Source organism: Trachymyrmex septentrionalis, unplaced genomic scaffold, assembly GCF_001594115.1.
Source record: "Trachymyrmex septentrionalis isolate Tsep2-gDNA-1 unplaced genomic scaffold, Tsep1.0 scaffold69, whole genome shotgun sequence".
Classification (NCBI taxonomy): Eukaryota; Metazoa; Arthropoda; class Insecta; order Hymenoptera; family Formicidae; genus Trachymyrmex; species Trachymyrmex septentrionalis.
In genome coordinates, this window is record NW_017305873.1 from 820,502 (window position 1) to 842,389 (window position 21,888).

A 21,888-nucleotide genomic window follows, 5' to 3' on the forward strand; every position below is an offset into this window, starting at 1 on the left:
AATAACATATAATATTATAGAGAGAGAGAGAGTTCAGCTAATTTATAATCTTTTCTCTAAGAAAAGAAAGGATCGTGAGGATATAATTAAAAATATTATTTCTAATTTAAAATGATGTTTATTTAAAAAAGACATATATTTCTATATTCAGAATTTTACATAAATAAAGCATTATATATATATATATATACGTGTGTGTGTGTGTAAGTACGTATAAAGTACATTTATAACAGCATTTTACTTTATCTCTTATAAAAATGACAAAAATATGAATTCGCTAAAAATACTTCGACGGATAGATGTACGAGAATGAGGTAAACACTCTCCACGCAATTTCGCAAAAGAAAAAGAACGCGTCTACAAATCGATTCTTAGAAAAATAGATTCTTCATTAAAGCTAGCTGGCAATCAACCATCTCCTCTCGCAGACGCTGAAGTGAAATAGATTGAATCTTGGTTAACTTTAATCACCGTTTACGAGGTGTCGTTTACGAGGTGTTGATGGATGGCACGAGCTAAAACAATGTGCGTTTAGCGTGCGTATATTTAAGAGACGACCGGAAACAGGTGCGTCCGCTTCCGCAGGCCGTCGCGCCCAGGAAGACACCGTACACCAGAGCGGTCCAGACTATCACGCCGACCGCAGCGGCCGCCAGTATCAGATGCGCTCGATGACGAACGCGATCCAGGATCCGCAGCATCCACTTGCGGTTCACCGTTCTCCCAGGAGACGCCGTGCGACGCAAGGATGCGGTCGCTGCGTTCTAGACATGCGCGGTTATCAGAGAATATCCAGGAAACATAAGCCGAGCTATTAATTTCATCCGAAAGATGAAAATAATAACTCTTGTATCGGGTTATCCTTTGGAGACAAACAACTCGATTACAACGGAAAGCTTTTAAGTAAATCACAATCGCACGTTCGACTCGCATCTCTTCACAGAGAGAAATGATTTTTGCTGAAGTCTAAAAATTGGGCTTGACAAAGATCTGAAAATAATTTTGTTGGACTGTCAGAGTAATTAATATGCAGGACGTTCTAGGTGGAGCATCAAAACTTGTTACTACATTGCTCATCATGCTTAAGTTTTCTACATAAATATTTTGATGGTCCATCAAAATTATTTCCAGATCTTTTGCATAATATTTAGTTAAAATACAATAAACAAATCGTTTAAAGCAGGCTAATGAGAATCAGCGCAAATATGTGAGCGCGAAATTTATTAAGATTGAAGACAATTATTCAGACGATTGTATAATGTCTCCTTTATTACATTTGAACGTTTCAACTCTCTTTGCTGAGTCCTCCTCAGCAATATTAAAATAGACGAAGTCGCCCATTCACTGAGAGCAAATCACTCACAGATTGACAAAACTAAAGTGATGTTGAATTGAGATTTATCTCAATGGAAAAGAGCGGCAACAAGAATCTCGGAATCGTATTAATTAACAAAAAAAAAATATATTACAAACGTTAAAATATATTGATCGCAACAATGTCTGTATTCCGTCCGTACAGCATGACGTATTAATTAAAATTGAACTTTAATTGCATCTAGTTAAATTTTTTAGTTATTTTAGCAAAATTATTTTTTTCGTGTTCGGTCGATGTATAGAGAGTGAAAAGATATATATTTTTTATTGTATTTTATTAATAATTCTGACTAACTTTACTTTATTGATAACCGATTAATCGAGAAACTGAATGATCAAAGATAGCTGCTTTTTTTTCAACCCTTACTGCGCGATTGGTCCCTTCGACAATTCGTTTTGCAACTGCAGCAGCTTTCTGCGCCTCGTACACACTGTTGTGCGATTCGCAGGAGAACGCCTGCTCTACTTTGCTCTCGTGCAGATCATCGTACGGCTCGTGTACTTCACCGCTCACTTCGTGGACTTTATTGTTAAGCGCTTCATGCATTTCAGTGGACATTTCATTATGCACCTTCTCGCACGCTTCGTCGCTCGCAGCCAGTAAACGCTCGTACTATGACAAAAAGATTTTCCCTGTACACTGAGAAAAAAATTTACCAAATTTTAATATTTCTTTGAATCCGTCATAGCGAAATATTTACTAAATGTAAACACGTATTAGATATAAGAAACATTAATTTGATATCATTTTTTTCATTTATCTAAAATTTACTTGCTGTAAGTAAATATTCCGCAGAACTATTTCAAGAAATTTCAATTAAAATTTAATAAATTTTTTTCTCAATATCCAAAATTACTACTAACTGCTCTTATTCTTAGAAGATATTTTTTTTTTAGCTTCCCGTATAGATGCGAACGAGATCTTTAGGGAATTGTCTCTTGTCAATTTTGATCTTTGGATATGTTGCGTAAGACATTAAAACTGTACAATATGAATTTTAGACCGCATATTAAACAAAGTGATTTTTACAGATATTTTGTCGCTGAAAATAAATTCGTAAATCCCGAAACACAATAAATGTAGTAAATTTTTACTCTTAAGAAATTGATTAGGCTCAATCGAACGTGAGAAAAATACTCGACTATGATTGGTTAATTTCTTAAAGTTTAAAGTTTACTACACTTATTGTATTTCAAGATTAATGTCCATTTCTACCATTGTATTATAGATTAACTGTAATCTCAATTTAATTTACTCTTTATCTTTTTCTAATTCTTGGAACTAGAAAAAGATATAAAGTAAATTAAACTGAGATGAGATTAAAGTTAATTTATATTGGAAAGAGGAACATAAATGGAATTGTCCCATCATGTCACATTTTTGAGATATTTTAGCTCAAACATGTCATTTTCAGCATATTAAGTTCATTTTTCCCAAACACGTAACCTCATACAGCAATTTCATTTACGGATTCATTTTCAGTGACAAAAAATCTGTATAAGAATCACTTGGTCCCGTGAGCTAGAAAAAATTTAAAATTTGTCAGACAGTAATATTAAATCCATCTTTTCTTTTTACGTTTACGCTTACTTTCAATGATCGAAATACTTCCCTGTGGATGACGATAAATGAAAAAAACTTAACATTTTCGAAAAATATGAATACACTGTTATAAAGAATATAAAATATCATAAAAACTTTTGTATAAAATATTCTTTCATATACCTCATGTTTTAAAGATATTCGCTGAAAATGAAAAAAATCCATTCTCGAGAGGTTGTTTCACGCTCGAAACCTTTAGATGCGCACATAAAAAAAATATAGGTCTAATATTTTTTGATTTTATGCCTTACAAATCCAAAGCTTATCAAAATCGGAACAGCTCCGATGGTTCCCTTGTTAGTGAAATTAATGTTTCTAGATGAAACGGAAATGTGAAGTAAATTTGTGCAGTAAATTAAAACTCCGATACAATCGTCAGTAGAAAAAGAGCAAAAAAGGATGGCGGGTCTCTCAAAAACAAGAAGAAAAAGAATGGAACCGAACAATTTGCGAGATTAATCTGTCCGTCTCAATTTCCGTCTCAATTTCTTTTAATCCGTCTACCTCTCGCGGGGAAATGATAGCTGATAAGAAATTAATAAAGAGTTCTTATACAACTTTTGCCGTGCGCAAATTTGAATAATTTAAAACGTATGTTCTTTTCCTGTCTCTTCCTCCTTTTCGTTTTTAGATAAAAAATTCTTTTTTGTCATCGAGAATGATATCTTTAGACATGTGGTATATTTAATTTTCTCTATATTTAATGTCTCGGCAAATATACGTTTAATTTCCTTCGATGCGCTTCCACTTTTCCGAATGTCGCGTCGCAAATTGCACAAACGCTCCGAATTATCGCGTGCAGGAGCAAAGTCAACATCGCGCGTCCGTAAACGTGTGTGCCGGGAATGTATCTTAAAACGGAGAGAGCGAGAGTTCTCCAAACGATCCGGAGGGCGATTTTAGCGACGTGGGGAAGGTGTCGGGAGGATCGATCGGTCCAATTACGGGAAATGCGGGGACCCGTACCTGCATATTCTGCAGTTTACTTATTTGCTGACGGACCAGACGAACCACCTTGCATTTCGCGTGTTGACAGTTCGCCAGGAACTCTGCGTTCGCCGTCCGATCGTCCTGCTCGTCGTCCCGCTCTAGACATCGGTAACCGTCGCATGTACGAGCGTCACATATCATTTTCATTGGCATATCGCAAATGATCCGTTGCGGCGCACTGGACGATTCTTGTGATCTAAAAGGATCATTTTTCTCAGAATAAACCCGGCGCGGACACAACTGAAGATGCGAGCAAGTTGGCGTGTAAATTGAATGGCGCGATCGACGGTTTTTGATCGACATTTGCAATTTCATGTGCAATTTCATGTAGCGTAAAGGAAAATTGTCGTTTTATCCTCATTCCATTGATTCTCGCCAAAATGATCATATGCAACAAAATCACATTCAAAGTTGAGCATTGTCCAACTAATAACTAAGCATCGCAGAAATACACGACACAAAGGCTACGTTCGCTTCGAACGCTTTCACGCTGTAAGCTTCATTCTATCTTCATCTCATTATGTAAGGAAATAAGATAGAATTAAGCTTACAGCGCGTGAGCGTTCAAAGCGAACGTATCTAAAGTTATATAGCGATGTAGTTTCAAAGTGATAGTGAATTCAACGAAATTATGGCTAATGAATCTTTAGCAGGTGCAGGAGACAAATCTATCTATAGCAGTTGCAGTTGTACGCATAATAGCAGTTGCAGCGGTTATGCGTCGCTTCTAAATATCTCCTGTAAACTGTATATGTTTGTACTCTTGTATATACTCGATGTATTGACTATTGTAATCCATTTACAATCAAACATTTACATCAATGTATTTTTTTACCTTTATTCCAATCTACTTCTCTATAAAAAGTTGCAATATTGCTTTATTTGCATTTCGCTATCTAAAAAAATTAAGCACTTGTTTGGCGTAAAAATACATTTGGCAGCAAAAAATGTAAGCAATGTACTGTAAAAAAATATATTCTTCGATAACCGACGTTTCCATATTCGTCATCGGCAAAATTAAAAGATAAATAATAGACCATGTGATTAATAAAAAAAACATGTCTGAAATTGGGTCGAATTCAATTTAAAGTCTAGTTATTAAAGTTTTGATTTAATTCGCACTTATTCAATTGCTGCACACGAATCATACCAGAGTGAGTAATCGTCAGGAACATTTTATTTATTTTTCATACTATAAAAAGCCAAATTAAATATTATAAATGAAGAGAGATACTTAAATACTTTTATACAATGTAGAATTAACAATTTTTATTAAGAAAATCACAATTTGAACTTACAAATTTACAATTACTTTTTCTTAAAAATAATTATTATAACTTACACACATATTATATAATATATACAGCGTTGTAAACTTTAAAAATACACATAAATATGTTACTGAAAATATATTCCTTTAATACTAGAAATATTAAGCGGTCATTAGTGACCGTTTCTATTTTTTAAATTAATAATATCTTGTATGATAGACAAGATTTGAAAACTTTATACTGATGAAATATTTGATTTTTATCACTCTTTTTTAATTAATTTGCTTGTTTAATTTTTTAATGAATGTCATATTTTCTCTATTATTTTATTTCCCTACTATTTATAAGTTAGAAAAATTACATACATAAATATATTTTAGGTCTATTATTATTATTATTATTAATTAAGTCTAGGTTTCTTCTCTGGTGGTGGTTTCATATCTTTTTTCTCAGTCTTCACTTCTTGCTTAATTTCTACGGCTGAAATAAAAAAAAATTATAAATAACATCCAAATAATGTTAGAATCGAGAAATAAAAAATAAAATAGCATATAAGTTATATGTACAAGGTTCTGTTGCTTGATGGACTGGCTTTGGTACTGGTAAAGGAAATTTACGAGTAAGCTCTGCAAGTAACATATCCACTCTCTGGCGTTGAAATAACGAGCTAGGTTCCTCACGTACTGGCGTTTCCTTCTTCGCAGCCAAAGCCTTACCATTTTTGAAATCCCAAGAATAGCCTTTACTGGGGTGATATCGAGAACAGCTGCTTGCCTCATCAAAGGCAGATTGTAGGTGGTGAACTGTGGACAGCTACAGAAGGTATATCTTTTAAATATAACTAAAAATGCAATATATAAAATGCATAATATATTAAAGAGGATACAGAAAATAATAATGAATAATCTGATAATAGTCAAATCTCAATAAAAATTTGAATGTATATTTTTTCTTGCTCACCAATCTAGAACTCACGACAGATCCTAAATCTGGAGCTTGGTATACAACACCAGCTATAATATAGTAATCGGCAACCGCTGAAGCTTGAGTTGGCGAATGTCTGAGTTGTTTCCTAATTACATACAGGATTGGCTCTTGCACGTGCAAAAGAATATACTCCAAGCCAGTCATATTGCTAGGGAATAGCGAGCATTCATGAATATGCTTATAATGATAAATTTATGCTTATATAAATATTTAATGTTGGGATTGATTGAGACTTACTTCAGTTGATCAGGGCTCAAACGCTGCATCTTGACTATCTCATTGTTGCAAGTCCTGTCGTAAAATGGATTGCTTCTTTCTGAGAAATAATCCATGATGTTGCTTGGATTAAGAACAGGAATCCAGGCGCTGTCATGCCAAGACAGGCCCAAAGGATTCTCTATAAGGAGAGAATAAAAAGAATTACCCCAAGTGTTATTAAAAACTTGAATAATGATTGATTACACAAACACAATAAAAATTCATAGATCTTCACCTTGTACCGGAGTTTTTCCGGGCATCATCATCACACTCAACAGAATTGTGTAAAAATCGCAATTAATGACACTATTTATTGTGTTAATCTTACTCCGGTCGCATGTATCGTTCTTTTGGCATTTCTTTTATTTACGTCGATTCTCGCGCACCTATTGACGCTTGTTGACACTTTCAATCTATAAGCACTATCGATAATACAATTTTCTTTAGTATCTGTTGTAGATAAAATTACTTTCATAATTTTTAATAATTAAAAAATTTGGAAAAAAAATCATCGTACAAACTCCAAAAAATATCTTATAAAAAAGTAAACTTCAGACGTCTTTCTAAAATCTTGAAATCATCTGTAAGGCCACTTTTGGTTAAGATTAAAAAATGTTTTAGCAATTTAGGAATTTTTTAAAATAGAAAAATCATATATATTGTACGATATAACAACCGTCGGAAATATTCGTGGATATGCGATTACGTGATACATGTTTTATCCCCATGGAGGCGCCACTTGACAAATTCCACCTTGAACTGTCTGAAACATGTGAGCATGTCTACTGTCATCCTCATGCTCCGGTATTTCGGTGCGCGCCGTTGCGCGACAATGATTCCGTCAAATTTCAGTCTTGTTTCGCTTGCCGTTCTGATTGCGGCGATTTCCGAGTCTGTCAATAGCGTCGCGTGCGAAAGGAATGTCTTGTTACGAGTGTCTGGACCTGCGAACTCCGTGTGATTCACAATGTGACCGCGATCGCCTGGTTTCCGAGAAAAACGCGCGCGAGGATCGCCGCACCGTCGACCCACAACGAACGACACTTCGCGACTGATTCCATTGAGATGCATCACCGGCTCGCGCGCTAAATGGCAGAGGTAAACGATAAAGAAAATTGCAGTTTCGTGTCTGTCCGAACTTCCAGGAACATCAGAAAGATCATCGAAAGATTCCCTAAAAAAAAAATCAAACGTTAATTAATCGACGCCGCGTTTGACAAGTCAGCGTTCGTCAGCTGATTCGTGAACTTTTTTTCGATATCACGGTGACTAGCTGCAATTTACCTTATCCTCGAGAACTATTTTTTTTAATTTTTGCAAGTAAAAGATACGCTATACGACTTTTATGAAGTCGTAAAAAAAATCACGGGAATTTCGCTACTCTGATTTTTGTAACGCATGAGAACGCTGGAAATTTAGTCGATCTATTGGTCTCGGGTTTCACATTCGCCGCTTAATCGCGACGTTCTCGCTTTCATAAACCTCTCCCCTCCTTCTTCCTTCCCCCTGGATTCACGTACAATTAAACATGAAGGTTAGAAAATTGTCGCGCAGCTCTTCCTCCCCCTCTGCGATGTGCAGGCGCTCGCGCGAATGAATCGCGTGCAATTCGTAGTGAATGATGAAACGGATTTATTATTCTTTTTTTTAAATCGTTTCTTTTAAACACCTATAACTTACGAAAGAATTCTATTTCTTTTTTTTTTTAAATAAAATGTGCGTTAAAGTTCTATTTTTTATATATAAAAAGGATAGGATATTTTTATTTATTTTTTTAAACGACATATTAACTTTTGTTAAAATTTTATTTTATTTTAAGTAAAAAGGATAGAATATATTTATTTTTTTTAATAACTCATAACTTCGACGAAATTTTATTTAATTTTTTGTTAAAAGGATAGAATATTTTTGTTTATTTTTTTAAACGATTTTTTTTTAAGTAAAAAGGGTACAATATCTTTATTCATTTTTTTTTTAAACGGCGTATAACTCATGTAGAAGTTTTATTTCATTTTTTAAATAAAAGAGATAGGATATTGTTCATTTTTTTAAATTACCTGTAACTGTTAAAGTTCTATATTTAATTTTTTTTATAAAATAGGTGAGATATTTTTGTTTAGTTTTTAAACTATTTATAACTCGTGTAAGATTTTATTTCATTTTATTTTAATAAATAGAGTAGGATATTTTTGTGCATTTTATTAAACGATCTGTTGGCGTTAAAGTCCAATTTTTTTTTTTTTAATAAGAAAGATATTTTTGTATATTTTTTAAAATGTCTCAATAATTCGCGTTAACGTTTTATTTTGTATTTTTTAATAAACAAGATATGGGATATTTTTGTTCAGTTATTTATTAGATCTATCAATGTAAATTGGATCTGATAAACATATATTTTCACGCTTGCATGCAACATTTATTTTCTTTCATAATTGAATAATGGATTTTTTTTTATAGAATAAATCAATTTTGACAATTTCTGCGACAATTATTGAGCAACAATTTGAACTTTATTGAAACATAAATTTATTGATTTTTTTTCAATAATCGCGACTTTCTCTTTGTTCCTTTTGCAAGAATTATACATACATGTTTCACTAACATGCAAGAGCTCGTCGTTGTAATTTCAATCAAGTAAATGGACGTCTTGCTTACAGCTCTCACGAAGCCTCACGAGCCGACGTGAATCCGGATTTAAATTCTCGAGCAACGCAGTTCAGTTGGTACATTGATTGGCGTGTTATCGAGGTAAAAAATATCGTGCTTAAAAAATATATAGTTATAAATTATCAATATTTATTATTTCGATTCGTTCAACACGTTACAGAATGCATTCTGGAGGGGATGATGACACCAAAAGAAATAGCATTGACAGTAGCAATTATGTAACGAGGACATAAACAGGATTTATAGGTACATTTCTAATTACATTAATGACCATCACTAATCTGTAGATCTTAATTGAAGAAATCGGCTCTATTCTAATTTAGAACCGTAAACAACTGTTTCTTCGAATGTTTATTATTTAATTTATGTAGAATATAAATTTTCATTTAAATGCCCACTTTCATTAACGATAGCGTGCTGTATAAACGATACAAACTGTAATAGTGATAAAAAGATAATGTCAGTTATTAAAATATCGAGTAATATTAGAAGCTAACAATAAAAAGAAAAAAATGTGAAGGAACAATTAAAGGAAGAGCTTATATTTCTAAATCGCAAATTATATCTTTTTAAAATGGATAATTTCATATTTGAAGAAGAAGGAAAATGATTTTTATTCGTATTGGGGTCTTTTAACTCTTTCTACGCTTTTCATTATTAAAATGATTCGAAAATGATGTATTTTCGTAGGTCTCATGATGGAGGACTACACGCCGATCGACGAGGACTTCCCAGGTCGGTTGCTGCACCAGGCCGCGCTCTGGGACAACGCTGAGTTGCTGGAGGATCTGCTGCGCGGCGAACACGCGCAATACATCAACAGTAAGGATTCGTGGGGTAGGACACCGATGCACGCGGCCGCGATCACGGAGAACTCCCGTTGCCTAGATGTCTTGCTGACCGCTGGAGCTGATCCGAATGTCACCTGCGGCCCCCGCGGTCATCATCGGACACCACTTCACGTTTGCGCGGAACATGGCCACGCCGGCAACGTGGAGACGCTATTGAACTTTGACGCGGATCTTATGATCCGAGACGATGACGGTCTGAAGCCTATCGATATAGCCGAGAAGAGCAGTCACGACTCCTGCATTCACCTCCTGAAAGTGGCGGCCGAGAAGTATGAACTTGCGAAACAGGCGACCCACGCTTCCTTACGTGCAGCTTGTATTCAGGGTGACACTGTGGCCGCTCGGAATATCATCCAGGGTTTGTCGACCGATCTGGAATGTGTGGTGAACATGGCACCGAACGGCGCCAACACGCTGCTCTTCGTCGCCTGCGAGAGCGGTCACAAGGACATCGTTCGGCTGCTGCTGGATCACGGTGCCGACTGCAGGATTCATCCGGTCACCAAATACTGTCCACTCTACATAGCGTGTTATCACGGCAAATTGGAGATCGTTGAGCTGTTACTCCGACATTTTCCCAAGCAGGTGCAACAGCTCACGGTAGAGCGCTGGCTGCCGATTCACGCGGCGACAATAAATGGCCATCACTTGGTGATCGACATATTGCTCAAATTTGAGTATCCGCAGCACGTCTATCAACGGTACAGGGATCCATCCGGTGAGTTCGAATATGAGCTACCGTTCGACATCAACGCGCAAGACGTCACTGGCCAGCATGCACTATATATAGCTAGCATACTGGGCAACGTCAAATGCGTCGAGCTACTTTTGGGTTACCGAGTGAAAGCGAGGACGACCAAAGAAGAGGATGGCGTGAATGGCGCGCAGCAACTTCCGGTGTCGAAGCGCAAGATTTCCAGTGGTATTCAGAGGCTGATGTCATCGTTGAATTTCCGCAGTAAAGCGCCCACAGACAAAAAGGACGATAAAATGATATATCCGGTGAATCTGGATCTTTATTGCAACAATGGTAGCGAAACAGCATTGCACGTAGCCGTCAGAGGGAAACATACCGAGGTGGTAAATGCTCTTCTTCAGGCAGGCGCTAATCTCGAATTACCTGTCAAAATTCCATACGATCAGAATGATCCCGACGGTAGTTATTCGAGCGTACTGACGATCGCATGTCAGAATCGCGATGTGAAAATCACGGATCTACTGCTGAAACATGGCGCCGTCGACAATGAGTGCAAAGCGTTGAAAATTGCTGCACAGAATCGTGACGAGGCGTTGACTGCGAAACTGCTGTCGATCAAGGCTCACCCGGATTCCGAGTATAAGATCAACAAGAAGGCGATGACCGAATGCACGCAGAGCTCACATTTCTCTGCTCTGTCGTCTTTCGGCCATGTTACCTATTCTACGTTGTTTCCGAAAACGCCCACAATGATCAATTGGCACAACCAGCAGTGTCATCTCTCGCAAATCCGGCTGCAGTGGTTGATCGACGCAGTATTGCATGTCAACAAGAAGCTGAGTTCGAAGAATAATGATCTAGTGTTGTACGCCATTACGCGAATTGACATCTCTCTCAACTCCATTACCTCCGTACCGTCTACCATATTCTATTTACAGAGTCTGCGGTATCTTAACATGGCACAGAACAAGATTGACACTTTGACGGCCGACTCGAAGAATCCAAAGGACAAGCTATGCCCGGTTCTGGAGGAGATGTATTTACAAGACAATCGACTGGAGCAGTTGCCAGAATTCATTATGAACTTACCGGCGCTTGAAATTATGGACGTGTCCAACAACAAACTGCAGTGTTTGCCACAGAATTTATGGCGTGCGCCCAAGCTGAAAGAACTAAACGCCTCGTTCAATCTACTGCGTGATCTGCCCAGTCAGGCGTCGCAGAACGTCTTAAGGAAACCACAGCGAGGTGAAGAGGCACAACAGAATGGCATCAACTTTCGCGGACTGGCTGCTGTGCCGCGAATAGAGTCCATGGAGTTCGACTCGTTCACAAAGATCGCGAACGCGCAAGTAATTGAAATGGAAAGACCACACGTATGGACCAGTTCGGTCCAGGTGTCGGAGAGGATCACCGATGACACGGAGAACGGCAACAAATCAGTATTAGCGTCATTGAATCTCGCGCACAATCTTTTTAACAGCATTCCCGTGGCGTTGCCATGTTTGGCGGTGAGCTTGGTGCGATTAAACATGGCGTACAATTCTCTACGCTCGATGAGCCACATCACTTCATATCCGGCGAGCTTAAAACAGTTGGACCTATCAAACAATCAGATCACGCGATGGCCCAGTCTACCGCAGGTGGACAGCTCTGACAGCATGGAACAGGCGAATACAGCCTGTTATTGTCCGGTTGTCAACGCACAGTCGCCTAGTATTGTGCCCGGTAATCGACAAACGCCCACATCGATGCGTGATATTGTGTTGCAATCGGTGTGTGTACATAGACGACATCTACGATTGGAGAACCTGCGCACGCTGATCCTGGCGAACAATCTACTGAATCGTATTCAGCTAACATCATGCGACGATGGTGAGATGCCATGCTTAGAGGAAGAACGCGGGGACTCGGACAGAGATCCAAAGATCGGACATCCCGGATCGAAGCTGTATTTGCTCTTTCCCAATGTCAGTATGTTGGATATCAGCAATAATCAATTACGCGAAATACCGCACAACATCTACGAGCTAAACAATCTGTCAGTGCTGAACATTAGCGGCAACAACGAGATCATTGAGTTGCCACCACAGATGGGTTTGCTGGGTCGCCTGTGGAACCTTAACACGCAAGGATGTCGGTTACAGGAACCACTCAAATCGATGATCGAGTCGAAGAAGTACAAGACGATGGACGTGATTGGTTACCTAAAGTCTATCCTGGAGGACGCAAAGGCGTATGCGCGCATGAAACTGATGATCGTTGGTATTCAGGGAATTGGCAAGACGAGTCTGCTGGAGCAATTACGGCAGGAGGGCGAGGTACCGAACAAGAAAAAGGCATCCGAGCACTGGGCCAAACGGATGGGTAATAAGAACATCAACGCGAAGACCGCCAAGGGTACGACCATCTCGACCGTGGGTGTGGACATTGGTGATTGGATTTACGAGAAAAAAGTGCGCGGACAATCGTCCCATGGATCGGTTTATTTCAGGACCTGGGACTTCGGCGGTCAACGCGAATATTACGCGACGCATCAGTATTTCTTATCAAAGCGCAGTCTATATCTAGTCGTGTGGCGGATCACGGACGGTTTCAAAGGCGTTTCCGAGATCTTTCAGTGGTTAGTGAACATTCAGAGCAGAGCGCCTAATTCGCCGGTTATCATTGTTGGCACACATTACGATGTTTCTTATGAGCACAGCGAAGGCCTGCAGCAATATATTCGCGACAAATTTATCAACGTGGTCGATGCCGAGAAGTGCGGTCTACCCAAGGTAATGGAAACAATCGAAGTGAGCTGCAAGACGCGTCATAATATTAAAATGTTGTGCAATCTTATTTATGACGTTGTCTTCAGTTTGAGATCGCCTGGCAGCAAGGAACTGCTGTTGGAACAGAAGGTCCCGGCGAGTTATTTGGCGTTGGAAGACGTAGTGATCCAACTGGCGCATGACAGGAAATTGTCCGGCTTGGATCCGGTGCTAAAGGCCGATCAATATTACGCAGCGGTTAATAACGAGCTTCAGAAGTTGCACAGATCCTTCAGAGACCCTGCCGAGTTACATCAAGCGACGTTATTCCTGCACGAGAACGGGATAATCCTTCATTACGATGACGCAACGTTGAAAGACCTCTATTTCTTAGATCCGCAATGGCTCTGCGACATGTTAGCTCACGTGGTCACCATAAGGGAGATCAACCCGTTCGCCAGATCAGGTATAATGAAACTGGACGATATTCAACACGTATTCAAGTCCTCCACGATATCATCGATTGATACCCAAGGCTATATTGTTAGCTTGCTTAACAAGTTCGAAGTTGCTTTGACATGGGATTGCCGCACGCTACTGATACCATCTCTTCTACCGACTGAAGAAGATATTTTGCGCAATAATCAAATAATCAAGGTGCCGGTGAAGACGCGCGGTTGGCATGTACGTGTGAAGAAGATCACGTCGCCCATGTTCGCGTGTTTGAGTGCGTTAACCAGTGACAATAAAAATAACGCTGAATGCGTGCTCACGTCGAGATCGCAACCCGATTGTTCCGTCACTAGACTATTACTTATGTCATACTTTCCCAGTGGTTTTTGGTCCCGACTGATCACTCGGATCCTCGCGGATGACGCCATCGTCGATATCGTCATGTCGTTTCTGGCGCCATTCAAGGATTTCGTCGACGACAATATTTTCGCTAGTTTGCTAGATCTACAGGCCGAATGGGTGCTCTGGCAGACGGGGATCGAACTGCGATATTCGGGCATTACCTTATTACGTCTAAAAGAAGTCTGCTATAATCTGAAGAACTCGCCGTATGATTACAGACAATTTAAGTTCAAGTTAAAACAAGACGGTATTTGGTGCACAGTGGATCTGAAAAATTCCGCCATTCTAGAAATTTGGTTTCCAGTAGATACCCTGGTGATTAAGCAGCCCATCATGTCCGATTCTGTGGACGAGGAACCGATGGGCTACCAAGCGATCGTGGTAGAGCCACGGCCAGAAAGTATGCCACAATTGATGGCATTGATTGTCGATCACATCGATATCTTACTGGAAGATTGGTATCCGACACTAGGCACACGTTTCGTCCATACATCGGAAGGTAAACTGCTAGTAACAAGATTGATACCGTGTCCGCGTTGTTTACTCGGCAACACCGAGAATGGCGATGGCGAGTCAAGCGACAGCGATGGCCGACTGATCGAAGACATCCAGAAGTACTGCGCCATGAATCGCACCGAAAGGCAGAGTCAGGACAGCTACAAGTCCGACGGCGATAGCGGCGTCGGTTATGACAGTCTGACATCCAGCAGAATGCCGTCACTCGAGGGACATCCGGATATATCAAAGCAACAGAACTTGAATCCCGAGAATACTCTTGCATACTCCTGGATGGTGGAGGAATGCATACTGGCAGCGTACAGCAACAAGCCCATCAGTTGTCCGAAGCATTCGGAGATCCCGTTGTCGCACGTCGCGCCGGACATCATCTTCATGGATTTGGGCGCCAAACATCTGATTAAGTCGGAGGACTTGAAGCGAGGCAAGTTACTAGGTCGTGGCGCCTTTGGTTTCGTCTTTCGTGGCAGCTGCCGACTACCCGGTACGCATGTCCGCGCCGACGTAGCCATCAAAATGTTGCAACCAGTCTCGCCGGGTCCAAATTCTACACAGTCGGCAATCCTCGCATACAAAGCATCACAAAGTAAATGGGACCGCGACCCATTGCAGTACGCTTGCAAAGCGTATTGTATGGCGCGTCAAGAGCTCAATATTTTGTTAACACTCAGGCATGCTAATATCGTGCCGCTGATAGGTATAGTCGTCAGTCCTCTGGCTCTCGTATTGGACCTGGCACCTCAAGGCGCGTTGGATGCCGTTCTGAAGAACTATCGTCGTTCCGGTGCTAAGTTGGATCCTTATACACTTCAGGCGATAATCCTTCAGGTCGCTAAGGCTGTGGAGTACCTGCATCAGCAACATGTCATTTACCGCGATCTCAAATCAGAGAACGTATTGGTGTGGCAGATGCCGTTACCATTTCAAGAGAATCCGGAACCGGCGCACGTCAAAGTCGCTGATTACGGTATTTCGAGACTGACGCTGCCTACAGGAGCGAAAGGTTTTGGAGGCACCGAAGGCTTCATGGCGCCTGAGATCATCAGATACAATGGCGAGGAGGAATATACGGAGAAGGTGGATTCATTTTCGTTCGGCATGTTCATCTATGAGCTCATCACACTGCGCCAACCGTTTGAGGGCCACGAGGCGGTGAAGGAGTGCATTTTGGAGGGCGGTAGACCACCGCTCATGTACCGTGAGACTTTCCATCCGTGCTACGCGCTCGATTTGATGGTGATATGCTGGGCACAGAATCCAAAGGATCGACCAACTGCTAGTCAGATTGTCTCAATTGCCTCAGCGCCCGAGTTCACGCATCTGATAGATGTCACTTTGTTGACAGAACGCACGCAGGTGACTGCGGTTACCATGACTAATCATTGCGGTAGTGGCGGATCAAATGATGCAACAGAGAGTCTAAACAGCGATGAGATCTGGTTCGGACACAATAACGGTGAAGTAGACATGCTGTTAGGTACTCAAAAGGGCTGGCTGCGCCATGTACGCATTGAAACACCTGTGATACCGTACGCTATGTGCGGCGTGGACGGTTATATCTGGATTGGCGACAATGCCGGTCAGATACACGTCTATTTATGCGGTAACTTTGGTTGTGTGGCCAGTTACAGTCTGGAGGCAGATCACAGTCGGGAGTCTAAAGTAGTCGGGCTGATTCATCTGGAACAGTTGAAGCAATTTGCTGTGGCTTTGCACAGCGGCCGGATCTTTCTGCTATCCAACACGTTCATGCAGATGAAGAAGACTGAGATCACTGGCGGCAGCAATGGCACGGAAATGACGCGCCACAATGCTGACATCAAGACCTACTCGCTTGCCGCGGTTTGCCGCAAGAGACGTGTGCTGGAGCTCTGGGCTGGCCAAAGTTATGGCCGGATATCCATTTACACTCTAAAGGATGGCAACCTGGCTGACACGACGCAGCTGTCTCACTGTTCCGCCAATGACGCCGCGATGAAGAATCTGTTCGCCACGTATCTGATCGGCGTGACGACCGAGAGCTTCGTTTTCTCATACACATATCCAGGCTGCGTCGTATATCAATGGGACGTAGACAGCCGACAGATCATCAATAAACTCGACATGTCTAAACTGGTACCGTGTTCCGAGAGTCTCAAGTCCATCGCTATCGAGGAAAATTTATCGACGGAAAAGTGTCAGGTGACTGCACTCGAAGCCAGCTGCGGTCAGTTATACATCGGCACTACCTGGGGCTGCATCGTCGTTGCCGAGTGCGGTACCCTTCGTCCCGTCACTGTGTTCCGGCCGTTCGAGGGCAAAGTCTGCCAGATCGTGTCCCTCAAATCCACCGACAAGAGGAAGACGGTACTGGCGACCGTCGGCCAGGGATATCGCAGCCTGATCGCGCGATATACCGACTTTTCTTTGAAGAGTCTAGAGAACGAGGAACTCAGGCACGGTATGTACACCCTGCTTTGGAGATCGGAAAACTGGTCGGCAGCTTGATTCCCTCGGAGATCGTAAGGTCCACATCCCCTCAGGTGCATTTGGCGATCGTTTTTTAGCATTACACGCGATCCGTCTGACTTTATCTTATACAAAAATAATGATATAATAAATAAGCTACATTTAATACAGGATGCTTAGTGAAAAGACAGATCTACTCTGGTCCAGCGATTTTTCAATGAGTACCGATAGAAAGTTTTCATTATATGGAAATTCGGTGCCAATATACGAGTGGTTATAATTCGGTATGGCGAAAATTCGAAGAGCGATAAAGTTCGTGATGGGATCACACGGTTCTCTTCTTCGGCAACACAATACCGGAAGTGCTTAAGTGGTGCGAGGTTCAATTGAGCAATATATGGGCTCAGCAGTGAATCTTATACGTCCAATATTATAGTATCTAGTACGTAAAGGATATTGATTGCGCTAATAAGCGTGCTCAAGAAAGAAACCGTACTTATAAAGATCGAAAAAGGAAATGACATTACAAGTCTCACGGAATTCGAATTTTCTCACGAGTACTCTTATTAACGAACACCCTGCATCACAGGCTGTAAGCTGATATTCTTTCGTTCGTCCAAATCACAGCATTACCAAGTATAAGAGATAAACATTCTTATTTTGTATAAAACTAAATCTTAAGCAAATAATCTAATAGTATTTTAACGTATGTTTCTGCTTGCGTAAGTATATAATCGGACTTTACGAGAGTCGCGCTATATAAATATTTATATAACTAATGGAAGAGATAAGGTAATGCAATCTGTTTTTCATCATTGCAAGACACGGGATAAAAGAAGAAAAATGTTTTTCAAATATTAATTGATATTAACTAAGCTGATTACATAACAAAGAGCTATTTTGAGCATCATCAATATTACTTTTTATAATATCTCGTTAGTATTAAGATTTCGATAAGTTTTACTGCTGAAATTAACATCGTAATCTTGAGTCGATATAGAAATACGATTTCTAAATCATACTATTTTCGCGATTGAATTACATCATGTCCAAAATAATATCTTTCACTGCACTAAGTTTTTACAGAGATTAAAGCTGCTTTCTTTTTAGGAGACACAGTCTCAAGTATCGTTTTATCTTTGTTATTCATTGAATGCCGAAAAGGGTAGAATGACGTTTGTGTCTCCTCAAAACAAAGCAGCCTAACTCTAATCGAACCGAAGGTTGTGGGACATGATGTATAAATATATGTATATTAACATTAATCTACTACAATACTACAAGAATACACATACACATTAGAAGTATTTTGCTCAATAAAATCATTAGTGCCTGTATTTCCACCAATTAATCTCAAACTTTTCATCTTTTTCTAAAAGCCAGTTTTCATCATTTCGATTAACTTAATAGGCCGATTATTTCATTGGAATTGATTATCACAATTAATACTTAATCGATCAAGTTAACGTTATAGCCAGCTCTAACTCTTAAAATTAAAGAAAAAGATGAAGAATAAGTTGAATCAAGATTAATCTGTATTGGTGGAAACGGGCATAGATCTCGACTCATTTTATTTAATTACGAATAATCAGTGTATCCCAAACGTAATCGATGTGATATGAAATACTCAGTGAAAGAAAGAACGTAAAATATTGTCATAAAAAAATTGTTATATTATTTTTAATTATAATGCTCTTTAATTACACTTATCGATAAGTTCTTCTATTTGCTAAAAATTTTCTTTTGCTTGATTAGATATTTGTTCCTTTTCTATATATTTAAGCATTTTTGATATCTTTGAATAGCTTATAGCAATAAAATAAAAATGGAACGTAACATTGTAATACAATACAATATATTTGCACATTTAATTCGCCCGTAACTCAGTTAAACGAGAAGCGGCATTTAAAGGGCTAAATAGATATTATCTTTAGAAAATGTAATGTGGTTGGCCGAGAATATTTTCAATAACGTACATCTTTGGCTGTTATTCTCGAACCGACGTTCGGTGCACTGATTTTATATCTTTAATTTATATGCAGCGTATTTTATATTAATTTTTTTAACTTTGCTCGTACCTGCAGCGCGTAAAGCGAATCACAGTGATATACGCAGCTTGTATCCCTTTTTTTATAATATGACTATTGTAAAGAAATGTGATTGAAGTTTGGAGCGTTCATGGAGCAAAGATTAAAAGTAAGCTCAAACTAAACAGACAGACAATTGATCTTTCGTATGTACGTATAATCGAAAATTTTTTATGCTTGTTCCTGTGTTTGAAACCAAAATAGGATAATGTCTGAAATCATTGACGGTAAAAAAAAAATAATTCATCGAGATCCCGTACCCGGAAGGGCTACGAATAATTAAAAAATCCCGCGCGTACCCCTGTATGTGCGATCGCAAATTTCTTACGTTTGTTACGGCGATCGGTGTCAAAATCTACAAGTGCGAGGGCAATGCCTAAGATCATTGACGCATCAAACTTCAATCACAGTAAAGGAATAGAAATTATCACTATACAATTACCCTGCATTCGTTTATGCAGCGATTAGCGCAGAAGTATTATTTTATCCTTGTTGTTCATCGAGTGTTAAACAAGAATTACATGATACTCTGCGCTAATCGCTGCGTAAACAAATGTACCCTTATTGTCACATATGCCTTGGAATATGATTAATGTTGTGTAACAAATAATTAATTATTGCGACTGAAAATTCTATGCGATTGATCTCCGTACATTAAGTATATCATTGTAAATTCATGTTTACTCATTGTGAGAATCATTATGATTATCATCTCATATTTATCGACATAAGTTATATTATAACTTTGCAGGAACTCATTGTTATTTAATGTATTGATTGTCACGAAATATAAATACTGTTGAACAAGACTCGTTAATTACGTCTATTTCTATCAGTATCACAACAGTGGGATAGCATTTAACACAGATATCAGATGTTAAATAATGAGATCTTTATTTATAACAGAACTTACGGTAAGAATATATTTTTCTAGTCACTTAGAGCTTCTGGATGAATCAGAACTTGATTCATTGTTCTTCCTCGACTTCATTTTTATTTCCATCTCAGAAACGTACTGCTCCATCGCCCGCTTGTATGCTTTATCCTCTGATGGTTCTTCCTATCAATTAAAGACATTCTTAATATTATTAAAAAATTAATTTAATTGATAGGTTGAGTTATTTACCTTTTTTATCATTTGATACATGGATAGAAAGTTCTGTGTTGCAGATTTTACATTTTCGTTTGTCAAATTAGTAGCTGGTATAAATTTCTGATCTTTATGAAACTTTCTGTAACAGAAAACATATTTACATAGCATAATATAAATATTTTATTGAACATATTAAGATGTCTTACGATCGAATAAGATCCTCTTTATAAAGGATAGGTGTAACTGGTTTCTTTGGCAGCCGTCTATCGAATCTCGGTTCATATTTCGGGGGAAAAGCTTCATACACTGCCAACCACAATGGTGCATCTTCTTCTTTTATAGCTTTGCCTTTTAATAATGAAGCAATTCTGAAATATATTTCATTATATAGAATGTGCAGGCATTATAAGAAAATGCTTAGATCATTCACTTTTAAAGTATAAGAAGATACCTAGATATGATGAAAAGTACAAGCATAATAAAAAATACAAATAGAAGAACAAGGAATAACATGCAATAAATTTCAAGTTGTCAGAAACTGTATACCAATGTATAGCAATTTTTAATAGATTGAAATTTATTGTGTATTATTCTCTATTTCATGGGTAAACATTTGAAATATTTTTATTTAAGACACATTATTTGCAATACAAATATATTTTATATTTTGTATTTCAGTGGAGCATATGAAAGTATTACGTATTTTGTATTTAAAATAGAAAGAGAGAGAGAGAGAGAGATTAAAAGCTTTTGTATTTTGTAATTCAAATAATAATAAGATTGTCAATCTTAGTATTCAAAATACAAAGTACAAAATACTTCCAATCTTTTGTTATTAATGCTGAGATACAAAATACTTTTATATGCTTTCATGAAATATAAAATATATTTCCAAATGTTCTGCTGAAATATAAAATACAAAATACTATTGTTTTATAAATACTGTTTTTTCAAATAAAGATTTTTTTCAAATATATGCCCTACTCTATTTGTATTTCTATTAACTGTGTCTTTCATTGTATCCTAAGACCACTAACACTTGTAGATTTAAGTTCTAAAGAGAAGTGCTAAAGAGAAAACTTGTAGACTTAAATTCTAAAGATGATGTGATGCATAAACAATTTAATATCAAGATAAAATCTCTAATTAATTCAAGATAAAATAATAAAATTGATTTCTCTGCAGTTTCTTAACAACTATATTAGTTTAATTTCTAAAATAATTTTAAACATGGACTCACCTGGTATATACAGTGCCAATTTTCTCTAGTCTGCTTTGTGCCATCGTGTATTTCTCTGACAAACAGATTTCCACGAACAGATTCAAAACAAAATCAAGAGCCAACTCGCTTAATTTTGTGAACTAAACATCCACAATCTAAAACATAACCTTTCAAGCATACCGTTAAAACATATCGTCGCCATTTTTAAAACGTTAC

At 38.6% G+C, this 21,888-nt stretch overlaps 5 protein-coding genes across 5 annotated transcripts; 1 reads left to right on the forward strand and 4 right to left on the reverse strand.

The window, feature by feature from the left end:
* Positions 1-196: 196 nt before the first annotated feature.
* LOC108753339 lies at positions 197-4,411 on the reverse strand. The gene is made up of 3 exons (XM_018494833.1): positions 3,944-4,411; positions 1,742-1,987; positions 197-764 (listed from the first exon to the last, which is right to left on the reverse strand). Exons 1-3 carry the CDS (start codon positions 4,292-4,294, stop codon positions 516-518), a joined length of 846 nt encoding a protein of 281 aa, XP_018350335.1. The 5' UTR covers positions 4,295-4,411; the 3' UTR covers positions 197-515.
* Positions 4,412-5,606: 1,195 nt separating this feature from the next.
* On the reverse strand, positions 5,607-6,850 carry LOC108753367 (mediator of RNA polymerase II transcription subunit 6). The gene is made up of 5 exons (XM_018494894.1): positions 6,719-6,850; positions 6,463-6,622; positions 6,199-6,373; positions 5,805-6,051; positions 5,607-5,718 (listed from the first exon to the last, which is right to left on the reverse strand). Exons 1-5 carry the CDS (start codon positions 6,747-6,749, stop codon positions 5,639-5,641), a joined length of 693 nt encoding a protein of 230 aa, XP_018350396.1. The 5' UTR covers positions 6,750-6,850; the 3' UTR covers positions 5,607-5,638.
* Positions 6,851-6,864: 14 nt separating this feature from the next.
* LOC108753369 lies at positions 6,865-7,562 on the reverse strand. Its single transcript, XM_018494897.1, has 2 exons — positions 7,197-7,562; positions 6,865-6,905 (listed from the first exon to the last, which is right to left on the reverse strand). Exons 1-2 carry the CDS (start codon positions 7,552-7,554, stop codon positions 6,892-6,894), a joined length of 372 nt encoding a protein of 123 aa, XP_018350399.1. The 5' UTR covers positions 7,555-7,562; the 3' UTR covers positions 6,865-6,891.
* Positions 7,275-18,908, forward strand: LOC108753368 (leucine-rich repeat serine/threonine-protein kinase 1). The gene is made up of 4 exons (XM_018494896.1): positions 7,275-7,581; positions 9,141-9,231; positions 9,311-9,396; positions 9,841-18,908. The coding sequence occupies exon 4, from the start codon at positions 9,846-9,848 to the stop codon at positions 17,307-17,309; it is 7,464 nt and encodes a 2,487-aa protein (XP_018350398.1). The 5' UTR covers positions 7,275-7,581; positions 9,141-9,231; positions 9,311-9,396; positions 9,841-9,845; the 3' UTR covers positions 17,310-18,908.
* A 129-nt stretch (positions 18,909-19,037) lies between these two features.
* Positions 19,038-21,855, reverse strand: LOC108753361 (28S ribosomal protein S23, mitochondrial). The gene is made up of 4 exons (XM_018494885.1): positions 21,691-21,855; positions 20,657-20,818; positions 20,484-20,589; positions 19,038-20,417 (listed from the first exon to the last, which is right to left on the reverse strand). Exons 1-4 carry the CDS (start codon positions 21,732-21,734, stop codon positions 20,292-20,294), a joined length of 438 nt encoding a protein of 145 aa, XP_018350387.1. The 5' UTR covers positions 21,735-21,855; the 3' UTR covers positions 19,038-20,291.
* Between the last annotated feature and the right edge of the window lie 33 nt (positions 21,856-21,888).